At 42.8% G+C, this 23451-nt stretch overlaps 1 protein-coding gene across 1 annotated transcript in view; it reads left to right on the forward strand.

Annotated features, from left to right (window-relative positions):
- Positions 1-23207, forward strand: part of ism2a (isthmin 2a) — a 49821-nt gene extending 26614 nt beyond the window's left edge. Inside the window, exons 3-6 of the mRNA XM_049596298.1 lie at positions 1479-1776; positions 16063-16197; positions 18937-19005; positions 22690-23207. Of these exons, the coding sequence (XP_049452255.1) occupies positions 1479-1776; positions 16063-16197; positions 18937-19005; positions 22690-23207 (1020 nt within the window). The remainder of the gene's footprint in view (positions 1-1478; positions 1777-16062; positions 16198-18936; positions 19006-22689) is intronic.
- Positions 23208-23451: the final 244 nt, after the last annotated feature.

Here is a 23451-nt window from a genome sequence, read left to right on the forward strand (position 1 = left end):
TTTTTTTGAATTAGGAGTTGTACTTATTACTTGGTATCAAAAGAAAAATTGACATACAACCTGTTTTGCCAGCTCCTGAACTGAAGAACTGAACTGAATCCCCTTTATCAGAACAATAATTGATCTTACAGGAGGAATCAACGATCAAGCTATCGGTTTGCATAACTAAACATTACAGCCTCCAAAACCTGATGAGACACAGAATACAGTATACTGTATTGTCATACTTTAAAGAGAGTCAAAGCAGAAGAAGATAACATAGTTTATAAGCTATCATCCACTTTTCTAAAGCCCTGCTCCACATAACAGGTGTAGTCTGAAGAAAACTTTGAGACATGAGTCCATGGTACAAATACTTCAAATTAGCTAGATTGCTAACTGACTGAACGGCTTGTTAGCATATTAGTGTTTAGCTTGTCAGCTACAGTAGTTCACTGATCTAAGCTAGCTCTGCAAGAAGTCACTATGTTACTTATGTTATACCATACGTTTGCCATGTTGCATGGATAAACTTTGTTGTGTCACATACTGGTTTGACCAGGGCTTAATACAGGTCAAACATACACTGCTCAAGAAAGGAAACATTTAATGGTCACAGTATAACACAAGTCAGTTATGTGATGTGAATCAATTTCACCTGCTTTGGTGCAAATGGAAGTGACAACAGGTGGAATGGAGAAGCAAAAGCAAGACAACCCCCACAAAGGAATGGTTTTGCATGTGGCAGACACAGACCGTAGCTCTCTCCTTATCATTCCTGACTGATTCTTCTCTAGTCTTGTGTTCTGCTAGTGTCCTTGTCACTACTGGTAGCATGAGGCGGTACCTGCAGCCCAATCAGGCTGCACAGGAAGTCCAGATCTTCCAGGATGACACATCCATTTTGTTCTCAACAAATTATATAATGTACATCAGTTAAGATTTTCAACTTGAATAATTTGTTCATCAACATATGATGTGTGATTTAGGTGTTTCCCTATTTTTTTTGAACAGTGTAACAAAATCCTAGAAGCTGTCTCCTTTTATTTTTTTGAAGATGAATGAGGCGGCTGATGGAATCATTAAATTCCCACTGCTTTAAGGTTATGCTGCATTTGTCATTATGTCCTGTTGGAATTTACTGTGACTTCTGTGCAGAGCGAGGCTACTCTGTCACCAGTGTTATTTGACAGTTATGTGTGAATGCATTTTGTAGGGCCATTTATGGCAATTATCCACTTCTTAAATTACAGAAGCATTAAGCTTGATGTTGTTACTGTTGGCTGCTGAGGTCACTATATGTTGGGCCATTGAAGCAAGTTGCTGAGGGTAGTGGTTTTATAGGTCCATATAACATTGTGCTAAACTTTTACAACTTTCATCGAGTCAAAGTGAGATCACTCTGACACTTTAAAGAATTCCTTTTGCATGATTGTCAGTCACTGCATGCTGCACACATACGTATAAACAGTGTTGTAAGTATTTTGTGTTTCTTTCAGGTGACCATCGAGGTGGTAGATGACATACAGACTGAGACGGAGGTGGAGATGGACCTGGTCAAGGAGGGTCAGCGTAATGACTGGTCAGTGTCATCTTCAGAATGGGCCAACAGCCACAAGAAGCTGTTCTGGCCATTGTTTTGGGAGTACCCGGAGCAGGTGGAGAATGGGTTGGAAAGAACCAGTTTGGAGGAACAATCTGAGGACTACAACTACGACCCAGAGGAGCCCGTTCTGAGTGGAGTCGGAGACTGGGGTGGTCACTGGAACAAAGACTGGGATGCAAAGGATAACTACGGTAAAAACACAATGTAACAAAACGGTACAGCTTTGACTCACACAGTATGAGGCTAGATAAAATTAATTTAAACCTAAAGCACAGTGAATTGTGACTTAACCTTGATGAATGTAATATAACATTTTTAATCATCATTAGAGATTAGAAATGTCTTGAGCCAATCCCAAGGGTCAGTACTGGGGCCTTGCCGGGCATATTTTAACAGATCAGTGTCAACTAGATTTGCTTGAAATTAGCCTACAGCAGCTAGTGTCCAGATTTTGCAACCCTGGCTGACTCCAGGGACCCCAAAGCTACTAAAATATATTGTGGATGTTTTGTTACTATTGTATTATTGACCATGATCTATGGTTAAAAAAAAATAGGAAAAATAGCTTTTGAGTATTTATGCCTCCCTCAGACAGGCATTAGTTGCTGATGTCAGATGCAAATATCAGAGTCTTTATGAGAGCGACTGTAAGGGACTGGATCTGAAGGCTCAGGTTTAGAATCTTTAGATATCACATATTATTAGATTTTGTCTGCCAGCTGTCAGCACCACCTAACCCAGACTGGAACAGACCTGGTCCAACTTGGTCCAATCAATCCTCATGCTCAAATCATATTCAGAATCGCCTCAACAGTCATACTGTGTCATTGGGGCTAGCAGGAATGGGACAGCACCCCACATTCACTCTGTCACACCAGTCCTTCTTCAACGTAAAACACATGCCTCCTCTCTTTGTCTCTCCAGGGCCCTTTGCTCTGTCATATCAGCATATAGGAAAAGAGTTACCTGGTTGCATGGTACTGTCCAGGATTTAGTTTTGGTGAATCAAAGGATATCACACTTTCTGATGTCTGTTGGAAACTGACGCAGCACAGAGGTTGAAAAAAATAAAAATAAAACCACCATTTGTAGTGACACGGGTTCTCTTTCAAAACACGTTGATTTGGCAGCAGAACATTTGGATGCCTTTAGTGTTTGCTCGACAGACTCAATGAAAGAACATTGAAAACATTTCATAGAGCGGATGCACCCTCCCCCCTCCAGCCCCAACACAACAGAGAGATAAGGTTTCTCAGTGGCGGTTTTGCCAACTGTAGAACTTGCTGCTTGTATAGAAAGCTCTGAGTTTTTAGATGCTGTTGTTGCCTTATCACTGCTGAGTGTGTGTGTGTGTGTGTGTGTGTGTGTGTGGATGGTGAGGGTCAAATAGGCATGGGCATGTTGGCAGCGGGCTGTCTGAAGATGTTTTTGTACTGTTGACTGTCTGATTGAGAGGGCTAACACACACACACACACACACACACACACACACACATACACACACTGTCTGTCCGCCATGACATGATTTATGACAGGGTCTGCTCCTTCAAGGCTCACTACATAAACATGTCAAAGGCACACACTCACAAAGGATTCCTCACTCAGAGCCAGTTCACTGTACTGGCTTTGTTCACTGGGTTGAGAAATTTAATATTTTGAGTGGTGCATAATGTGCGCATCAACACAAATGCATGGTTTACCAAATACAAATATGGAAACATTAATTTGCAGCTGCCATGTTTAATCTTCATGTTGATCTAGCATAGTTCATTGGATTTTTAATAATCAGCATTGAGACTTGAAATACTTCCATCCTGATTTATTTGCTCATGACAGCTTATGACTTGAGTTGGACTCACCCCAAAAGCCTTAAAAACAGCTCTTGCTCGGACATTTAAAAAAACACATGTGCTTTTAATGTGGCTGATGCTGTCAGTCTGTAGATGGGTGATCAAGCCTTTTCATGGACTGACGTTTTGATGCATGACACCACCTCCATGTGTATGATGAAATTTATTGGTAGAACCTTTGTATTGACACAGACCTGGAATGGGCTCTTTCTTCTTTCCTTCTGCCTGTTTTCCTTCTCTCTCAGCTCTCCCCTCTGCAGGCCTCAGCTTCTCGTGCAGAAATGAGTCCAGTATGGCTAACCTGACGGCAATGCAGCCATGCTAAATTAACAGCTCCAAGTGAAAAGGGTTCAAAGAAAATGAACTCTCCTTCCATTATCCACCCTCACACATTTTGCTGTTGCTGTTGTTGGTTTGAAAAAAACATCTATGGCTGTAATAGAAACACTTGCTGCACATGAGTCAGGAAACATCACTGCAGAGCATCACATCCCAGTATTAATCAAAGAAATGCAAGCGTGCAATATCTGTGCAACATATCACCAATATAACCGCCCTTAAAGGGGCAATAAGCAAAATCGTTTCACCGCTAGGTTCGTTGTTGTGCCCTGCCTGTAGAGCAAAACAAAGTGTGTCATGAGCCACTCCTCCCTCTACCTCTGCTCTCCAACACCCCCCACCCCCCGACCCCTCCACTCGCCTCGTCTGTGCCGGCGAGCACCGCAGCATCTCCACGGACTATCACATCCAGACGGTCCCGGTGTTTCTTCCGCAGGCTCCGCTTCACTCAGCTTCACTCAGCTTCACTCAGCTGCCCAATATACCGCTGCTTCTTCCCACATTAACCTGAATAACAAACCAGGGCTTGGTGCTCCAGTTGGATCCAAACGGAGAACCGGGGCTAACATTAGCTGGGAAGCTAGCAGAGGCTAACTAGCTGTGTTGGCAGCTGAGTGAAGTGGAGCCTGAGGAGGAAGCACCGGTTAGCCCCTGCTTTCACTGCAGGCAGATTCACTCGCCACAGGGGTGAGGAAATAAAACCTAACTAGCCAACTTAGTTTAGCAGTTAGCAATGTCTTTCACTCACTCTCAGTCTCTGCTGTGTTTACATATTTCCCTGCTTTCCTGTTAGTGTTAGCACTACTCAGCTGCCACGCTAACGCTCCAACTCCAACTGAGCCGGGCTCACGGTCTCACGGAGAAGAGTTGGAACGTTAGCATGGCAGCCGATTAGTGCTAACGTCCCCACGCTTCTCCGCCAGGCTCAGTGAGTCGGAGACGAGAAGCATGGGGATGTTAGCGTTAGCACTAGTCGGCTGCCATGCTAACGCTAACATTCCTCTCTTCTCCGTGAGACCGTGAGCCCCCGGTTAACATTCCTCTCTTCTCCGTGAGACCGCTCCCGGCTCACAGAGAAGAGAGGAATGTTAGCGTTAGCTCCCAGAGTTAGCACTAGAGCTGCTACGGCTACTGGAGTAGCTTGCAGCTATGGAGCGCTTCTACCAGCTCTTCTAGTCACTGAGCCTCGCCTCCATTTCAGCAGATACATTACATTTATTACAGGGACCATCATCATTGAAGTAGGCAGGGGAATAGCTAAACACAGCCGCCAGGCTGCCCGCCTGGCTACATTTTACAATGCTAATTGCAAATGTTAGCTGGGCTGCCGGGCTACTCACCTAACACAACCGTAACGCCTGACCCATTGCTGGGACCAAGCCGCTAATAACTCAAGCTCCAGACGTTAACCCATGCTACGATTGTAACATTAAATTTAATTGAATCGACATAGCGACAGGTGCCTAATGTTACTGTGACAATAATTAAAACAGACATTTGACTTTATGTTGTACCTGTCCAGAAGAAGAAGAGCTAGCTCTGAGTCAAACTGTAGCCCCTTTAGCTCTTGCAGTGCTCTCCACCTTGGAAATGCAAGGCCAATGTTAATCCGAGTTCTGTCCCTTTCTTTATCTGACAACTTCTTCGCCAACAACCGTTGTTTCTTTAGAGGTAATGTCGGATCCTAGTCGTCTTCAGGTGGACGTTCTGCTCTCTGCCATTTCACTTCGAAAATACGCGCTGCCGTTGCTCACTGGCTGTAGCCTTTTATAGGGAGGGAGGGCCAAGGGCTCGTGGGGGGGTAGTTCTTCACATAGAAGTTTTTTAATTCCTTCAATGTAGAAATAATGAATTTCGCTTATTGCTCCTTTAAATGATAGACTAGCATCGTCCCTTTGCTTTTTATTATCTGTTTGGGCTATCAGCTATTTGTCTGACAGTGTTTTTCCACCATTAGCACCAATCAGACAGTGCTTGCGCTCACACGTTGTATGGATGAGCTTGTCACCGCTCACATTGCGCTGTGTCTACTGGATGTATAAATCAACGGCGCTGGAAGCGGGGGGCCCCCCCCCCCACTTTTACCCTCCTGCCACATTATTTTTAAGCCGAATCAAAGGTCCCTATATTACATTACTTACAGTAAAAAAGACTTTCACTCTTCACTTCCACTCATATGGTAGGTAAAATACAGAGTGGAGCCATAGAGAAAAAGATACAGCCTCCAACAGGCACTCAATTGTGCACACCTGTTACTGCCTCACCAGCCCGGTAAAGCCTCGAGCATCCTCGGCAGGCTCTGGGTAGACTCTCAGCCATCTGGCTCTATCCAACAGCACCTAGCAGTAATCCCCACTAACCCTGGCACCTTATTGTAGTGCAGTTATAAAAAATCAAAAAGTGAGTCAAATTGTAGGCCTATCTGGTTCGCAATCAAACATTTCTAGTGCTGGTGTGTTTTATTTTTTTTCTCAATGCCCCTCTGTGGCTCCGTAGTACACAAACATAAAACAGAAAATAAAGAATCTGAATTTAAACTCAATTTGTCTGACTTACATTTATCTGTTTCATATCATGAAGACATAGATCTATGCTTTTGATGTGATATGCAGCCTGCCTGACAACATAGGCTACAGAGGCCCTGGACCTGCTGTGCACAGAGGTGGAGCGGCGTTTTGATCAGGAGGGACTCCGCGTAGCTGCAGGGCGAGAGCAGGCACTTGAGGCGGCTCAGGGCAAACGAGAGCGGCTAATAGAGCTTAGATCGGGCCCAAAAAATCCAGCCCGACCCAGCCCGAGCCCATGCACGTTATGTCTGGGACGGGATTTAAATTATGATGGGATTTTAATTATGATTTAAACCCGTCATTTTTCAATAAGTTGGCTGTTATAATTAAGAGTATTAAACTACAATTCTTGTTATTTGAATGACAGAAATAGGATCTTAATGAATGGCGCAACACAGAAGCATGATTATGTAATAAAACAGGTGTTTATTTTAGGATCCAGGTGGTGAAGGACTGTGTGCGCACAATGTTCCAACAGGGGACAGCCCTCCATTCCGAAACACCGCCGAAATTGATTTTCAATCAAGTCTGAGAATTGTATTGCGGAGTTTTGCACAGCGGCGACCGGATCTTTGCTCTCAAACCACAAAAAACAACAGTCTCCTTCAGTACATTATTCTATGCTTTCTTTTGATTTTCACATTGATCATCTGGTCATCCTGTTTAATTTGTCTTCTGATTAAATCGGAACCATTGAAACAAGTTGTAGGAAGCCTCTGTAAGTAATTGGTTGCTGGCAGACACTCTGTGCTGCAATGAAATGGTCAATCAGCAGTGCCGTGCACTGTAGAGCTGATGCGCTGCTGGTTCTGTCGGCCTGAATAGAATATAATGTCTATAGCCTTACTGTTGTGTACAGCCTTTATAGACTCATTCAATCATTCATTCATTCATTCATTCATCTTCTAACCGCTTCATCCTCTTGAGGGTCGCGGGGGGGCTGGAGCCTATCCCAGCTGACATTGGGCGAGAGGCAGGGTACACCCTGGACAGGTCGCCAGGCTATCACAGGGATGACACATAGAGACAAACAACCATTCACGCTCACATTCACACAAGAGTGCTAACCACCACACCACCGTGCCGCCCCCTCAATCAGTCAGTCAATCAATCAATCAATCAATCAATCAATCAATCAATCAATCAATTAATTTTATTTATAAAGCCCAATATCACAAATCACAATTTGCCTCACAGGGCTTTACAGCATACAACATCCCTCTGTCCTTTGGACCCTCACAGCGGATAAGGAAAAACTCCTGAAAAAAACCCTTTAACGGGGAAAAAATGGTAGAAACCTCAGGAAGAGCAACTGAGGAGGGATCCCTCTTCCAGGATGGACAGACATGCAATAGATGTCGTACAGAACAGATCAGCATAATAAATTAACAGTAATCCGTATGAAACAATGAGACAGAAAGAGAGACAGAGACAGAGAGAGAGAGATGCAGGACAGACGGTAATGACAGTGCTTACAGCAACATTAATGAAAGTAATAATATTATAGTTATAGTTCTGGCTACTGTGGTACAATATGTTGAAAGTATATATATATTAATATCTGACAGTATACATGTGTGACAATAATCATATGTGTATAATAACAGTAGAAGTATGACTAATGACTAATGACTAATGATGGCAGCAGCAGCAGGAGGCATCTGGCAGGACCACGGCAGCAGCACAACCACACATGTCACACTATCCAGGCACCGCTGTGATATGAGTTAATCTGAGAGACAGTGGAGCACAAAGGCAAAAGAGAAGAAGCCGAGTTAGTGACATCCAGAATGGCCGAGTTAGCAAGATGCAGTAATGGGATACGAGAGAGAGAGAGAGAGAGAGAGAGAGAGAAGGAGAGAAGGTGCCCGGTGTATTATAGGGGGGGTCCTCCGGCAGACTAAGCCTAAGTCAGCCTAACTAGGGGCTGGTACAAGGCAAGCCTGAGCCAGCCCTAACTATAAGCTTTATCAAAGAGGAAAGTCTTAAGTCTAGTCTTAAATGTGGAGACGGTGTCTGCCTCCCGGACCATAACAGGAAGATGATTCCACAGGAGAGGAGCCTGATAGCTGAAGGCTCTGGCTCCTGATCTACTTTTGGAGACTTTAGGGACCACGAGTAACCCTGTGTTCTCAGAGCGCAGTGTTCTGGTGGGATAATATGGCACTATGAGCTCTGTAAGATATGACGGAGCTTGACCATTTAGAGCTTTATAAGTTAACAGTAGGATTTTAAATTCAATTCTGGATTTTACAGGGAGCCAGTGCAGAGAAGCTAAAACAGGAGAAATATGATCTTGTTTCTTAGTTCCTGTTAGTACACGTGCTGCTGCATTCTGAATTAGCTGGAGAGTTTTTAAGGACTTACTAGAGCTACCTGATAATAGAGAGTTACAGTAATCCAGCCTTGAGGTAACAAAAGCGTGGACCAATTTTTCTGCATCTTTTCGGGTCAGGATAGGCCTAATTTTTGCAATATTACGCAGATGAAAAAATGTAGTCCGTGATGTTTGTTTTAAATGAGATCAAATGTTACTCTGAGGTTTCTTACGGTAGTGCTGTTTTCCACCATAAATAAACTCCTCAAACCCCAAGATAACATATCATTTTCATTCGCCCCAGAGAAATGCAACAACTTCCTATCTTTTTTCCACTCCAAGATAGAAAGCATCCACAACCAGCTGGCCACCTCCTCTGCCACCACCCCTGACCAGGAACCTCCACTTCCTTCATCCCCTAACCATCGGCTTTCCCTCTTCTCACCCATAGCCACAGCGGACATCTCCAAAATACTCTCCACCATGAAATCATCCACCTCCCCCCTGGACCCCATACCCTCTGACCTCGTCAAAGCCTGTTTCACCTCTCTTGCACCACTTATCACGGACACCATCAACTCCTCCCTTACCTCTAGCATCGTTCCCCCACCTCTTAAGCTTGCTGCCCTCACCCCTCTCCTTAAAAAACCTGGCCTTGACCCCAACGACCCCAACAACTTCAGACCCATTTCCAACTTCCCATTCCTCTCAAAACTACTGGAAAGAGCCATTGCGACACAACTCAAGCAATACCTCGTCTCCAATAACCTGTATGAAACATTCCAATCCGGCTTCCGAATTCACCACAGCACTGAAACAGCACTTCTCAAAGTTACAAACGACATTTTACTCTCCTCTGACTCCGGCTCCCTCACCATTCTCCTCCTCTTCGACCTCAGTGCTGCCTTCAACACCGTCAATCACTCCATCCTCCTCAGCCGTCTGAAATCCATTGGCATCATTGACTCCGCCCTCACCTGGTTCACCTCCTACCTGTCTGAAAGATTCCACTACATCTCCATCAACAACCACAAATCCCACACCACCCCGTCTCACACGGAGTACCTCAAGGCTCAGTGCTTGGCCCGATCCTCTTCATTCTTTACATGCTCCCACTAGGTCACATCATCCGGCGCTATGGTCTTCACTTTCACTGTTATGCCGATGATACCCAGCTTTATATCACCACCACAGCCATTACTCCTGCCATTCTCTCTACCCTCACCAACTGTCTCACCAATATCAAAACCTGGATGAACCACAACTTCCTAAAACTCAACAGCAATAAAACAGAAATTATCATCTTTGGCCCAAAACCCATCCTCCCCACCTCCCAGGACTTCTCACTCTGCATCGATGGTCACTCTGTCACTCCCTCCCTCCTGGTCAGAAACCTCGGCATCATCATGGACCCCACACTCTCCTTCAAATCACACATCAACCACGTCACCATAACATCTTTCTTCCACCTTCGCAACATTGCACGCCTTCGCCCCACTCTCTCCTCCTCAGCCGCCGAAACACTCATCCACGCTTTCATCACCTCCAGACTCGACTATTGTAATAGCATCCTGTATGGCCTCCCAACCACTGTCCTCCAAAAACTGCAATATGTTCAAAACTCGGCTGCCCGACTGCTCACTCGCTCCCCCTCCAGAGAACACATCACTCCCATCCTACGTCAACTTCACCGGCTTCTCATAAAACAACACATCAACTTCAAGATCCTCCTCACCACCTACAAAGCCTTAAACAACCTTGCACCCTCATACCTCACCAATCTCCTCCATCGCCATTCCCCCACCCGCCGCCTCCGCTCCACCGATGCCAACCTTCTCACCCCCATCACCAAGACCAAGTACCGCACCCTGGGGGAGAGAGCATTTGCCATCGCTGCCTCTACCCTCTGGAACTCCCTGCCCCTGGCCATCCGGAACTCTGATACACTCCCCTCATTCAAGAGTCAGCTTAAATCCCATCTCCTCAGGAACACATACGGCACCTAAACATCCTCCCCCGTCATCCTCCACCCGCTCTTTCTCTTTTAAGTGTTTTGTTTGAGTGTCCTTTGTTTGAGTGTTTTGTTTTGAGTGCCTGTTTCTGTGCTTATTCTTTGTAAAGCGTCTTTGAGTATTTAGAAAAGCGCTATATAAAACAGATCTATTATTATTATTATTATTGTTATTATTAGAGGCCAGAGCAATGCCATCTAGAGAAACTATGTCATCAGATAAAGAGTCTCTGAGTTGTTTGGGGCCAAGAACAATAACTTCAGTTTTGTCTGAATTTAACATCAGGAAATTGGTGCTCATCCAGGTTTTTATGTCTTTAAGGCAGTTATGGAGTTTAGTTAATTGATTACTTTCTTCTGGCTTCATAGATAAATACAACTGTGTGTCATCTGCATAACAATGGAAATTTATAGAGTGATTTCTAATGATGTTGCCTAAAGGAAGCATATATAGAGTAAATAGGATTGGTCCGAGCACAGAACCTTGCGGAACTCCAAAACAAACTTTAGTATGTAAGGATGATTCATTATGAACGTCAACAAACTGAAAACAATCAGATAAATAAGATTTAAACCAGCTTAGTGCAGAACCTTTTAGGCCAATTAAGTGATACAGTCTCTATAGCAGAATTTGATGGTCAGTAGTGTCAAACACCGCACTAAGATCTAATAAAACAAGTACAGAGACGAGTCCTTTGTCTGAAGCAATCAGAAGGTCATTTGTAATTTTAACGAGTGTTGTCTCAGTGCTATGATGCACTCTAAATCCTGACTGAAATTCCTCAAATAAATTATTATCATGGAGAAAATCACACAGCTGGTCTGCGACTACTTTCTCAAGGATCTTTGAAAGAAAGGGAAGATTAGATATTGGTCTATAGTTGGCTAACACCTCTGGATCCAGGGTGGGCTTTTTTAGTAGAGGTTTAATTACAGCTACCTTAAAAGACTGTGGTACATAGCCTGTTAATAAGGATATATTGATCATATCTAATATATGAGTGTTAACTAAAGGAAAGACCTCCTTAAGTAGCCTAGTTGGGATGGGGTCTAAGAGACACGTTGATGATTTAGATGAAGAAATCACTGCAGTCAATTCTTGAAGAGAAATTGGGGAGAAGCAATCTAAATATATATCAGGTCTTACAGCTGTGTTTGAGGTTAGATAGGTAGGCCTACTATCTGAGGACAGGAGGTCATGAATTTTGCCTCTAATAGTTAGAATTTTGTCATTAAAAAAGCTCATAAAATCATTACTGCTAAGGGCTAAAGGAATACAAGGCTCAATAGAGCTCTGACTCTCAGTTAGCCTGGCTACAGTGCTGAAAAGAAACCTGGGGTTATTCTTGTTTTCTTCTATTAAAGCTGAGTAATAGTTTGCTCTGGCATTGCAGAGGCCCCTCTTATAAGTTATGAGACTGTCTGCCCAGATTAAATGAGATTCTTCCAGTTTAGTTAATCGCCAATTCCTTTCAGACTTTCGTGATATTTGTTTTAACCTACGGGTTTGAGAGTTATACCAAGGAGCGAACTTTCTTTGCTTTGTTAACTTCTTTTTAAGAGGAGCTACAGAGTTGAGTGTTGTTTGCAGCGACAAAATGATCAATTCGGGAGAGGTTAAAGTCGGTACAGGAAACCTCTGTTACTGAAGGACTTGGTATTGAATTTAACGGCGGAGTAATCATTTCCTTAAATTTTGCGACAGCACTATCTGATAAACATCTAGTATAGTAACTGTTGCTGAGTGGCGTGTAATCGAGTAAAAAGACATCAAAAGTAATCAAATAATGATCCGATAGCGAGGGATTCTGTGGAAAGACTGTTAGGTTATCAATTTCAATTCCGTACGTGAGAACTAGATCGAGGTTATGGTTAAAACAGTGAGTGGGTTCATGTACACCCTGACTGAAGCCAATGGAGTCTAATAATGAGATAAACGCGGTAGCCAGGGAGTCATTATCCAGGTCGACATGAATGTTAAAATTGCCTACAATAATAACTTTATCTGATTTAAGAACTAAACTGGATAAAAACTCTGAGAATTCAGATACAAATTCTGAACTGAGTAGTGATCCGTAACCTGTGGGACCCGCAAATGGACCTGCTGCGGGTCGGGCAGCAGTGATTGTCTGTTAAATCGGTCTGTAAATGATAGTTTGACATTATTATTATTATTACAATCTTTAGGCTGTCACGGCATCTGAAGGTACTGATGCGTTGAGCAGGTGACAGTCCACGGTCGTTTTCAAAACACACTTGTGTCACGCACTCCAGAAACTTGTTGAAACTTTAAACAATAATTTATTGTACAAAACGGGGGAAACAAAAGTTGACAAAAACAGTTCCATAATTCATATTAAATTCAGAAGATAACGAAAAAACAGCTATATAAAAATATGTATTAAAAAAAAAAAAGAATATTGAATACCAAATTTTCATAACGAATACCTACCCACAGAAACGAATATTCGAATATCCAAATATTTGGGTACAGCCCTATCCATAAAGGGTTCAAAGTGTTCAGGTTTCATGCAAACACTGTTAAGAAATAAACTGTTTGCTTTTTTCCTCCCAAGATAAAGTTCGTGATTAAATACATTATCTGACTCTTTGTCTTTCTTCTCCATCTTTTTAATGAGAGAGGACGAGCTGTAACTTGCTGCAGGATACTGCTGCTTTCACTAAAATACACTATTGCCGCTGTTGCGTAAGCTCACACTCAACTCAGGCTGTACTTCAATCCCTGACCACTACGCACCTTTAACTAGTCCCTATTATTAACTGGACATTACACAGGTAGCCACGCCCACACAGTGACAAGCCCCAGACGCACAGCACTTTTTGGCCCCCACACTTCTGAAATGAATCCGACGCGCCTGGTATAAATACACATCTTTTTTTGCTAATGCATTCACCAAGTCACACACCTCCACTTAAAGTAATCTCTCGCTCTCTTTTTTACAACTTCAATCTTATTTTTGTGGTTTTAGTCATTATTTATCAGGAAACTAATAACATTGGATCTGGAAAAGCAGCAGCATTTCAAGAAAGATGTCAGAATGGTTAAAAAACATGAGCAGTCAGACGATCGTACAAACCTCCAGGGCAGTTGTTCCCAGCTGGTCCAACCATGGAGTCCAGAGTTCTCCTCAGTCGTTAGTTCAAGGTCCACGCAGTTTAATTTATTCACGACATGCGTGGTTTACTGTCTCTGTCAAATAGCTGTCTGTTCGTCACCCACTCTACAGCAGGTAATGTCACTTCAAAATAAAAGCTCTGTGCCAGAAACTGTACTTTAAATTAAGAAAAAAAGAAATTGCTTTTTACAAACCTGACATGTTTGTGAGTTACTTGCAGTCCAGAATGGACATGCTAGCTCGGGTCCATGTCATTGGTTCGACAGCCCATTGGTTCGACATCCCATTAGTCCGACTGTCCGCGGTGCTGAACGTCTTGTGGCGGGCGTATGGTGCGCCGCGACCGGCTTGAGGCGGAGCAAGCTCACGGCTTATGTATTTGCCACTTTCTTTTTCATTTTAACCCACACCATGATCTTTTGAGTTGTTTGAGTTGTCTGGACACAGTTCTCAGCGTTTTATGGAGTTAGCAGTGTAAGCTGCTAGCCGGCAGCTCAACTACCTCCACACTGAGAACTGTGTCCAGACAACTCATACGCTCTGAATTTTGCTGAGAGCCTCTTTGGTAAAGCCTCATTAAACAGAGTTGACAAACCCACAGCCAGTGTGGTCCACAAAATAACTTAGAAAAAAATAGTTTGCACAGCAAATAGTGGTTAGTTGGCTGTAATCAAGCTAACACATCAGCTCACTAGCTGCGGTGCAATCTTGTCTATCCCAGGCCCCCAGGCATTGTGCCAGGCTTTGTAGTTAGCCACAGTGGGCCATGATGAATGATGCCAATGGGCCCAAAAAGACTTTTATCTATTGACTTACAGGGTGAAAGAAATGTCCCTAAAGCAGTGGATAAGTGCTTTTAAGCGTCATAGCCCTGCACTATGACTTGTTTCACCATCAGAATTTGATCCATTCAGTCTGATAACATTTGGAAAGTCAAGAACATCCGCACGATCAACTGCATAAAAGTTAGCGGAGCGCTAAACCGGAACACACCGGCTCATCCAGCAGACGTCTCTAGTCTGCCTGCTCTACTGGCCACACAGTATGGGGAGCAGTGCCAGATAATCATTCAGGTAATTTTATATGCGGCAGTTTAACTTTTTAGGCTTCACACTCCACTGAGCAACTTTCATAGCAATGAATGAGGCCCCGCCAACACTGCTGTATCCATTTCTCTTTATACATCCATGGGCAGTGAGATGACCTCTTAAGTGACCCACTAATATGGAGGATGGGGAAGTGTATTACAGCTGGGGGATGTTGAAAAGGGAGTGAAGTCACTGTTGTTCAGCCAGGCAACCTCTGAAGCATTTCATGGCCTTGCAAACGGTGTGTGGAGGTGCACACCCCATGTCTCCAAGTGATTGAGCTTACAACTGTCTGACTTGCATATTGCAGTCTGATGACATACACAAACACACACACACATTTCATGTGCTTACCCTCCAACTGACTTTTCACTTGGATATACAGACCCCAGCTGGCTATACTTCCTGCCTGATCATTAGCGTGATTATGACTTTCCCCAAAAGTATGCAATATTCATTTGGTCACAGTGCATCATTACCTTGTGTGTGGAAACAGGTCTGAGGGGAATAGTTCCAGATCTTTGAGGCTGGGCTAAACTTACGTTTAGTGCATTTTTGCAGCCCAAAGATCAGGTTAGAACAGGTAGGAAAGTTTAGCATCAGTGACTAATCTGAAAAGGCTTCATCTTACTCTTCTTTCCTCTTTATATGGCACTGGTGCATTGCATTTCCTTATTAACTTATAATCTAACAATGTTATTTTAAGCTTCTTATTGCAGACAGGAAAAAGGAAGTATGCATTCAGCTCCTGCATTAAGCTGCAGTTGCTGATGAAATGTTGGCACTTAACTCAGTTCTTACCACTGTGAAAGTGAGAATGAAGAGTTTTGCTCGCATATAGCCATCATCACTCTCACTGCGAGAAGACTTTCAGTCCCGCTGGCTCCCTCCTCTCCCTTTCCCCCTCTGTCTTTTGAAGTTCTCCCCCTCTCTTTCCCCTCCTGCAAGCACTGTTTAAATACAGAGGAGCATGTCTCAGAGGTCCCACGCTGTCGTTACCCGGCTCTTTTCAGCCGCTCCTTAATTGCATAACACACATACACCAGCTGGGCGAGGAATTCACAAGGCTAACTTCAAAGCCTGCTCTTAATATATGACTCCATAGTTTTGCTTTTCTCCCCTCTGCGCTGTCTCTCCTTCATCCATCTTTTCTGTCTGTGTTTTTCAGAGTATGAGGAGGAGTGGAGCGACTGGGCTCCCTGCAGTGTGAGCTGTGGATATGGCACCCAGAAACGCACCCGTTCCTGTGGCTACGCATGCACAGCGACTGAGTCACGCACGTGTGACCTGGAGAGCTGTGCCGGTAAGACATAGAAACTATGTGAAGTGAAGACTGTAAAAATCTGATTTGTGTTACCCCCATGAACCACTTTATGTTGGTATTTTAACAGCAAAAGTAGCAGAAAAAAATTAAAATCATCAATCACCTAAATATCAGCTCTTTGATATTTTCAGATCAGACAAGAAGTGGGATAAATTAAATTTAGAGTCTAAAGACTACCAAAATAAGACTAAAGACTAAATCCTGGCCCACACTAAAAATATTCTCAAATCTTAACAGATGTTGAAAATGTGAGAGACCCCACACATAACAACATGTAATGATAAATTTAACTGTTTTGTTCCTATAGTGTTTGGAGAGCAGTGATTTGGCACAGCACACCACACACTAAAGCCCCGTCTCCACCAAATACTTTCAGTATGGTTCCTTTGGAGCCAAAAGTAACCCTTCAGACATGGTACATAGACTGCTCCATCCAGCACTCGCTATATTTCCTCTTCACCAGTGACACAAGTCGAGTTTCCATCCAAATGTATTGAAATTTTTGAGCGAATTTTTTGAAAATGCGCCCAAAAATTTTAAGAAAATGCTAATTTATGCCCGTTTCCATTCGTTATTGTTTTGCGATTATTGGGAGTCAACAGAAAGAGCAGTAGGTGGCGCTTCTCGTGAAAAATGTACAAAATAAAAACACCCCCGTAGAAGAAGAGTGCGCCATGAGATGACGTCATAAGAGAGCGTCTTATACCCACTGTAAACAACAATACATTCAACTGACACAACAACTGATCATGAACAGATTCCTGATAAACCTGTCGGCTCTTGGGAGAACTCTGGTTAGCATTTTGTCAGCGTTCACAGCGTACCTAACCATCTTGAAGAAGAGACGACGAAGAAGTTTAATGTTAAGAGTACTGTTGGAAATAGCTGGAAGGAGACCACCGCGTCGTTCTCTGTGTGTATGGGAACGTAGGCGTGTGAAGGAATTTTGGGAAGTAGTTGTCCAGCAGCATTTTACTCGTGAACTCTGGCTGAAACATTTCCGTATGTCAAGGGCCACATTTGAGGATCTGTGTACTGGTACATTTATTTATTCATTTATTCGCAAAACCTGTTTCCATAGCAAAAAGTCGCATTTTCCTTTTATCGATACGCTGACAAACCCAACCGCTCCAAGCATAAAAACTTTTTTTTGTGAATTTTCAGCCTTTTTTCGAATTTCTGGCGTTTCCATCCAAGTTTTTTTTTTTCAGCAATTTCTGAAAATGCGAATAAAAATAGTTGGATGGAAACCCCACTACAGATGGAAGTCTGCACCTTGTTTATCATCCAGAGAACATCCTCAAAAATGGGGATGGTAAGGACAGGTTCCATCGGCACCATCCACAAGTTTTCACAGTGGAAACAGAAAAAATACGTACCAAACTGAACTGAACCATACTGTACTGCTTAGCGGAAACAGAGCTTAATAGATATTCATTCACCAAGGACCAGAGTCCCGAGCAAGATAGATGTATTACTGTCCTGTGTCTCAAAACCAGATATCGTGGAAATATCTCACAATCCAGCATGACTTTAGAGTAAACAAACTTGGCTGACAGCAGGCAGGAACTGGAAGAAAAAGTAAGAAATACATATGAAGTCATGCAGACAGTGTGAACATGGACTGTACATGTTACAGCACAAGCTTACATTTCATTAAAAGGAGCATAAAACAGAGGCCAGTTACATACCAGTTACAAATAGACAACCACCTTCCTCAGTAGAGCCTGAACCAGCCTAACCAGAAATAAGGAGATTTTATTAGGACGGAAATCCAGCACTTTTGTTGGCTATATACAGTGGTGTAGTGGTAGTTGATGAGGTGAGTGCACTACGAGGTAGATAGGTGGGTTACCCAGGAGAGAGTCAATTCAATCAATCAATCAATTTTATTTATACAGCCCAATATCACAAATCACAATTTGCCTCACAGGGCTTTACAGCATACGACATCCCTCTGTCCTTATGACCCTCGCAGCGGATAAGGAAAAACTCCCCAAAAAAACCCCTTTAACGGGGTCGATATATTCTCTTGCGCTCATGCGCCGTTTGAAGATAATTACAATTAAATCTGTTGTTGGCTGGATATTGAAACATGTTTGTCGGGTCTCATCAATGAAAATGAAACATAGACTCCGTCTTAGTTTTTATTATCAAGCTCTATTTTCAGCTCGTCGCCATCTCGTTTTCGTCATGGAAAAAAAGTTGTTGACAAAAAATTTTCATCATAGTTTCCATCAGTGAAACTAACACTGGGTATACCCTAACTGGGTATACCCTCCACTACACCACTGGATATACAGAATATGATGTGCAAATAATTGAAGGTCAACACAAGTAGATACTTCATTGCTCCAGAAGTGAGATGCTTTTTTTTGCCACCATTCCTTATGTTCCTGTAAAATCAGTTGGCTGTAGCCATGACCGCTTGGGTACTCAGATAAGTTGTATACATGCAACAGTATCCTGGTATCCAGGTGTCCACATTTAGTATCCACCCTCCATCAGAGACACAGAAAAATGTTTTCCAGTTTGTTGCAGGAGACTGAAGCCAAACTTAAAAAACAGATCCACACAGTGGTTCATAGTATTTCTTAGTATTCCTATTTCATTAGTTAATTTGTGCATAAAATGCCAGTATGTGTGTTCAAACTGGACAAGATACAATTAAACCACCTGAAGACAAGTTGTTGCTTTCTCTCACCCTCTGTCATGTAGACACTGTGATTTCAGTGACCGACCTGACACCCATCCAGACGACCAACAGCACAGACTCCCTGGACACAAGTACGTATGGAGTGTGTGGGTGTGTTGGGTATACTGTCCCATGCATTAACACAATAGTCAACAGGTTACACTACATGTTTCCAGTGGGCGGTGGCCTGTATATGAAACATTATCTTCCATTCAGTGGTGGGTAACAAACTCAGTCAATCACACTGGAAGTGCCTGGTTTTGATATTTAGAAATCTCCCTTCCCAGCATGCTCTGCTGTGACTGTCAAAGACACGATGAAACACCGACCCTGCCTTACAGAAATGTTTGAATTACTTTTTAGTTTCCATTTTATTGCTCTCCTGCTGCTAAGCACCGGCCAGAGAACATGATAGTTCTCTTCACTCTGCAAACATAATAAAAGATATAGCAGGAGAAGAGAACACGATCCAGTGTCTGACTTTTTCCCTCTCAACTCAACATCCACCATAGGAGGCAAAAACAGAGAGTAGCTTTTAGTTTGTCCGAGGCCAAAAACCTTTTTATTCTTGTTTTTCTTCTAAGCCCCTCTCTCAATCACCCTTTCATGTTTTAGAACTGGACTGTGGGTTTCAAATAACTTTTTTCAAATGAGTACTCTTCTTTTTGGTCTTTTTGGACTGTAAATTTATAACTCCTGGCATGAGCCAAGTAGCAGAGTGATAGTGAGAAGTGTATCGTGGCCACATTGTAGCTGCACGAATATGACTGGATGTTACCAGTCAGCTGGAAGGCTAGTGGCTGGTGGACCATGAATGTAGTAGTGGATGCCAATCAGCTAATGCAAGTGCAACCTCAGTGCTGAATTAACACCATGCTTCTTTTCCTGCCAGTTCCCTGCCCTTAGCGGGCAAGCTCAATACCTGTCGGCTCTGTGGACACTAGTTATGCAAGTGTTTGTGTCTAAGTGAAAAAACGCTATGACCAAACCCACTAGACTCCATTTAAATAAAGAGTGATTTTATCATCATAAAACACACTTCATTCAAAATCAGCAGAAACAAATTAAACCTCACAAAAAACATATTGGTTTGTTTTTCCACTGTCCCCACAATCAGCAACTTTGGTTTGGTTGAAATTAACGTTCAATTCACCCAGTTAGACGTAAAAAAATATGTTGGCTCTATACCTGCTTAACTTGCTGTTTATGTAAATGGAGTCTGGTGGGTTTGGTAATAGCAATTTTTAGGCTCTGTTTAGTTAAACAAAAAGGATCTTACTCTTTAACCAAAAAGTCTTTCTCTGTAGGGCTCCTTTTCACAATGTTGTCAGACACTTACAATAACAGTCTGAGCCTGTCAGTGGCAAATTAGTGGACCCACATTGATAGGCTGCAGCCCTCTCGCTCAATACTGAACCAGTCAAAAAAAACTGTTGTTCCCATTAGTCGTTTAGACACAAAAACATGGAAAATAGGGTCCAGGTTGAAAAATACAGAACTCCCTTTATGGGACATATTTCTAATAAGGCCCTTCCCTGTCTTTTTAGCTGGTTTCATTAAGGAGAGTGACCATTGTTTTCATACAGAATGAGGGCAGGACAAAGGCTCCCAAGAATATTGAGCTTTCTGTCTCTCTCTCTCTCCATTCAGTGAATTTAAAGCAGCTAAAAAATTCTAAAGCTAAAAATATCCTGTAGGATATAGACAAAGAGAAACATGTGCTTTTCCAATATACATACACTTACATTCTCATCAAAATGTATGTATTCATTATTTCTGTCCCTTTAGTGCATTGTTAGCCTGGCATTGCTAGACCAAATCGCAAAAGTGAAATAAGCAGGATTTATACTTCTGCATCAAATCGATACCAAACCTATGGAGCCTATGATGTAACTTATGGCGTAGCCTGACATGCACCTCCCCAGAAATGTAACTATATGTCGTGGTGCCACAGACCTCCCTATTCCCTCTCTTCCCTCCCTTAGCTATTTTTGTAAGCTGAAAAAAAATTCCCTCTGTGGAAACAAAGCTTTTATTTACTGTTATTTCATGGATAACAATAGCCCCCACAAAATAGCATTTTAAGTCCTGCGTGTGATTTATCCTGGCTTCATGAGTAGAGGAAATCTTCACTAGTTGCTAAGCTAATTTATACAATGTCAAATGCCATAGGCTTGTGCTAATATCGTTAGCATGTTGTATTTGTTTGAAAAACATGTTTAGGATAAGACAGTTATTTTGTTGGTGAACCTCGTGAGCAGTAATGGAGCCAGACTTTGTAATGTTACCTTTGTTAAATGTTGCTGTCGTCCCTGGCTTCATATGTGTAGAAGAAATCTCTGCTAGCATCTACATTTATTCAACCAAAAATGCCATGGGTTGTGCTAAAAACATTAGCATGTGTCCAGCAAAAGAAAAGTGCTTTGCCTGTGAATCCTGCATGTTAACCTGAATCCGATTTGTGTACTTGTGTTTGAAATTGTCACCATTAAGCCATGTTTAATGTGTGTTTTGAGTGTTTTGAATCAGCTAAACTTTACAGCACTTCACAGAAACCTCAGCGCCGACTAGTGTTTTGGAGGTGTAACTGCAGAGTGACACAGACACACCACCACACAAGTATAAATGCTCACAACAGTGTAGGCCATGTGTGTGGGCTACATTGTTGGCTCTACATAGAGCTGATGTGAAAGTATAAATCGTTCTTTAGTCTGGAACCTTGTAGTTTATTTTAAGTTTTTCAAAGGGAGTTAATAACGGCCACAGACCAGAATGCCCCTGGGAGCCATTTGATAGACCCACAACTGTTAAGAGCAATGAAACATGTGACCTAGTGCTGAGTGAAAGACAAAATAAACAGAGCACAGTGTACAGAGATGAGCAGTGATGGTGTAGCATCTGTGACAAGTGTTGCTGTTTTTGCCATCAGATTTTGAAAATAGTGCTTCAGCAGAAAGTTCCACATCAGCTGCTGCCATCTTAGCTGTTTTCGAAAATGCCTCAATGGTGTGTCTCTTTACTAAGCTAGGTTTACGCTCACCATATTGTCCCTGGCACAATGCTGCACAAGGAAAATTGTCAGTTACGGTATCAAATCTGCCTGATATTACAGAAATGCTTGTGATTGGTCATAGCAGGCCGGTCAGGTGAAAATTTGTCAGAACAAGGGAGGGACCAGATGTATCTGCCAGAGCAAATAAAACATGAGCTCACAGATCTGTGTGTTTCTCAGGCTAGTGCATGGTTTCTGTTCCCCGACCTTTAAATGTACAACCTCACTATTTCAATATTTTCCATTCCCCAAACAAAAGTGTCTCTGACAACATAAATGAAGTTATGGCATTCATTTTATCTCATATCCATCTACAACTTTTAAATAGATTTGTATTCTTGTTTGTGTTTCCACTGCATAAATGAACCATAAAGATTCGGCAAATTACACTTCCTGAACTGATTCCTGAAACCTAAGAAAAGTTCCTGCAGGGGAAATGGATTATTGGTCTACTTTTTTGTCATCCAAGTTTGTGATGACTGGTTTTCACTTCATCACATTTTAACTAAAATGCTGTGTGATGAACATGATGCACATGATGAATGCATAAATATGTATCTTTATCAGTTCAGATCTTTAAGAAATGCATAGCTACCTGGGTACTATATTTGAGATGTTTCTCTAAGATAAACCAAAACTTATTTCATTCTAAACTAAATGAAGAATGTTAAGAATTTCTGTGATTACTTCTAACTTTTCCAATCTTCCAACTTTCCCAACCCAGATGTGGACAGCTGTGAGAAGTGGCTAAGCTGCAAGAATGACTTCCTCCAGAAGTACCTGCACCAGGTGCTCACAGAGCTTCCCAGCTGCCCATGCTCCTACCCCTCTGAGGCCGTTTACAGCGCCGTCAACATCCAGGACGGCAAACTTCGCAAGACCTATCGATGGAGGGACGCGAGCGGACCCAAAGAACGCCTGGACATCTACAAACCTTCAGCCAGATTCTGCATCCGCTCGATGCTGTCATATGACAGCACAACGCTGGCAGCACAGCACTGCTGCTACGACGATCAGATGAGACTGATAACACGAGGGAAAGGAGCAGGGGCGCCAAATTTGATCAGTACTGAGTTCTCACCAGAGCTGCATTACAAGGTGGATGTACTACCCTGGATCCTGTGCAAGGGTGACTGGAGTCGGTTTCACTCAGTAAGGCCACCCAACAATGGGCTGGACTGTTCTGATAACCCCCCAGAACAAGTGTTTCAGGTGGAACTTAAAGAAGCCAGGGAGTACTGACAGTGGAGGGGGGGGGGGGGGGTAAGGGGTCTTAACAAAAAAAGAGAACAACAGGGAGATGCAGATGGTGGCTGGTAGTTCAAATCTACATTTCTCTTGTCCTCTCCATCCTGCACAAGCACAGAAAAATTGAGCTGCAATGTTAAAACAGTGTTCCTGTGGTCCTTTTGCCATGCATGAACTCCTGCCAGATGAGGTACTTTGGTGCAGTTGCAAGCTTTGTTGTTGCAATCTCATGACCTCC

Source organism: Epinephelus fuscoguttatus, linkage group LG14, assembly GCF_011397635.1.
Source record: "Epinephelus fuscoguttatus linkage group LG14, E.fuscoguttatus.final_Chr_v1".
Lineage (NCBI taxonomy): Eukaryota > Metazoa > Chordata > Actinopteri > Perciformes > Serranidae > Epinephelus > Epinephelus fuscoguttatus.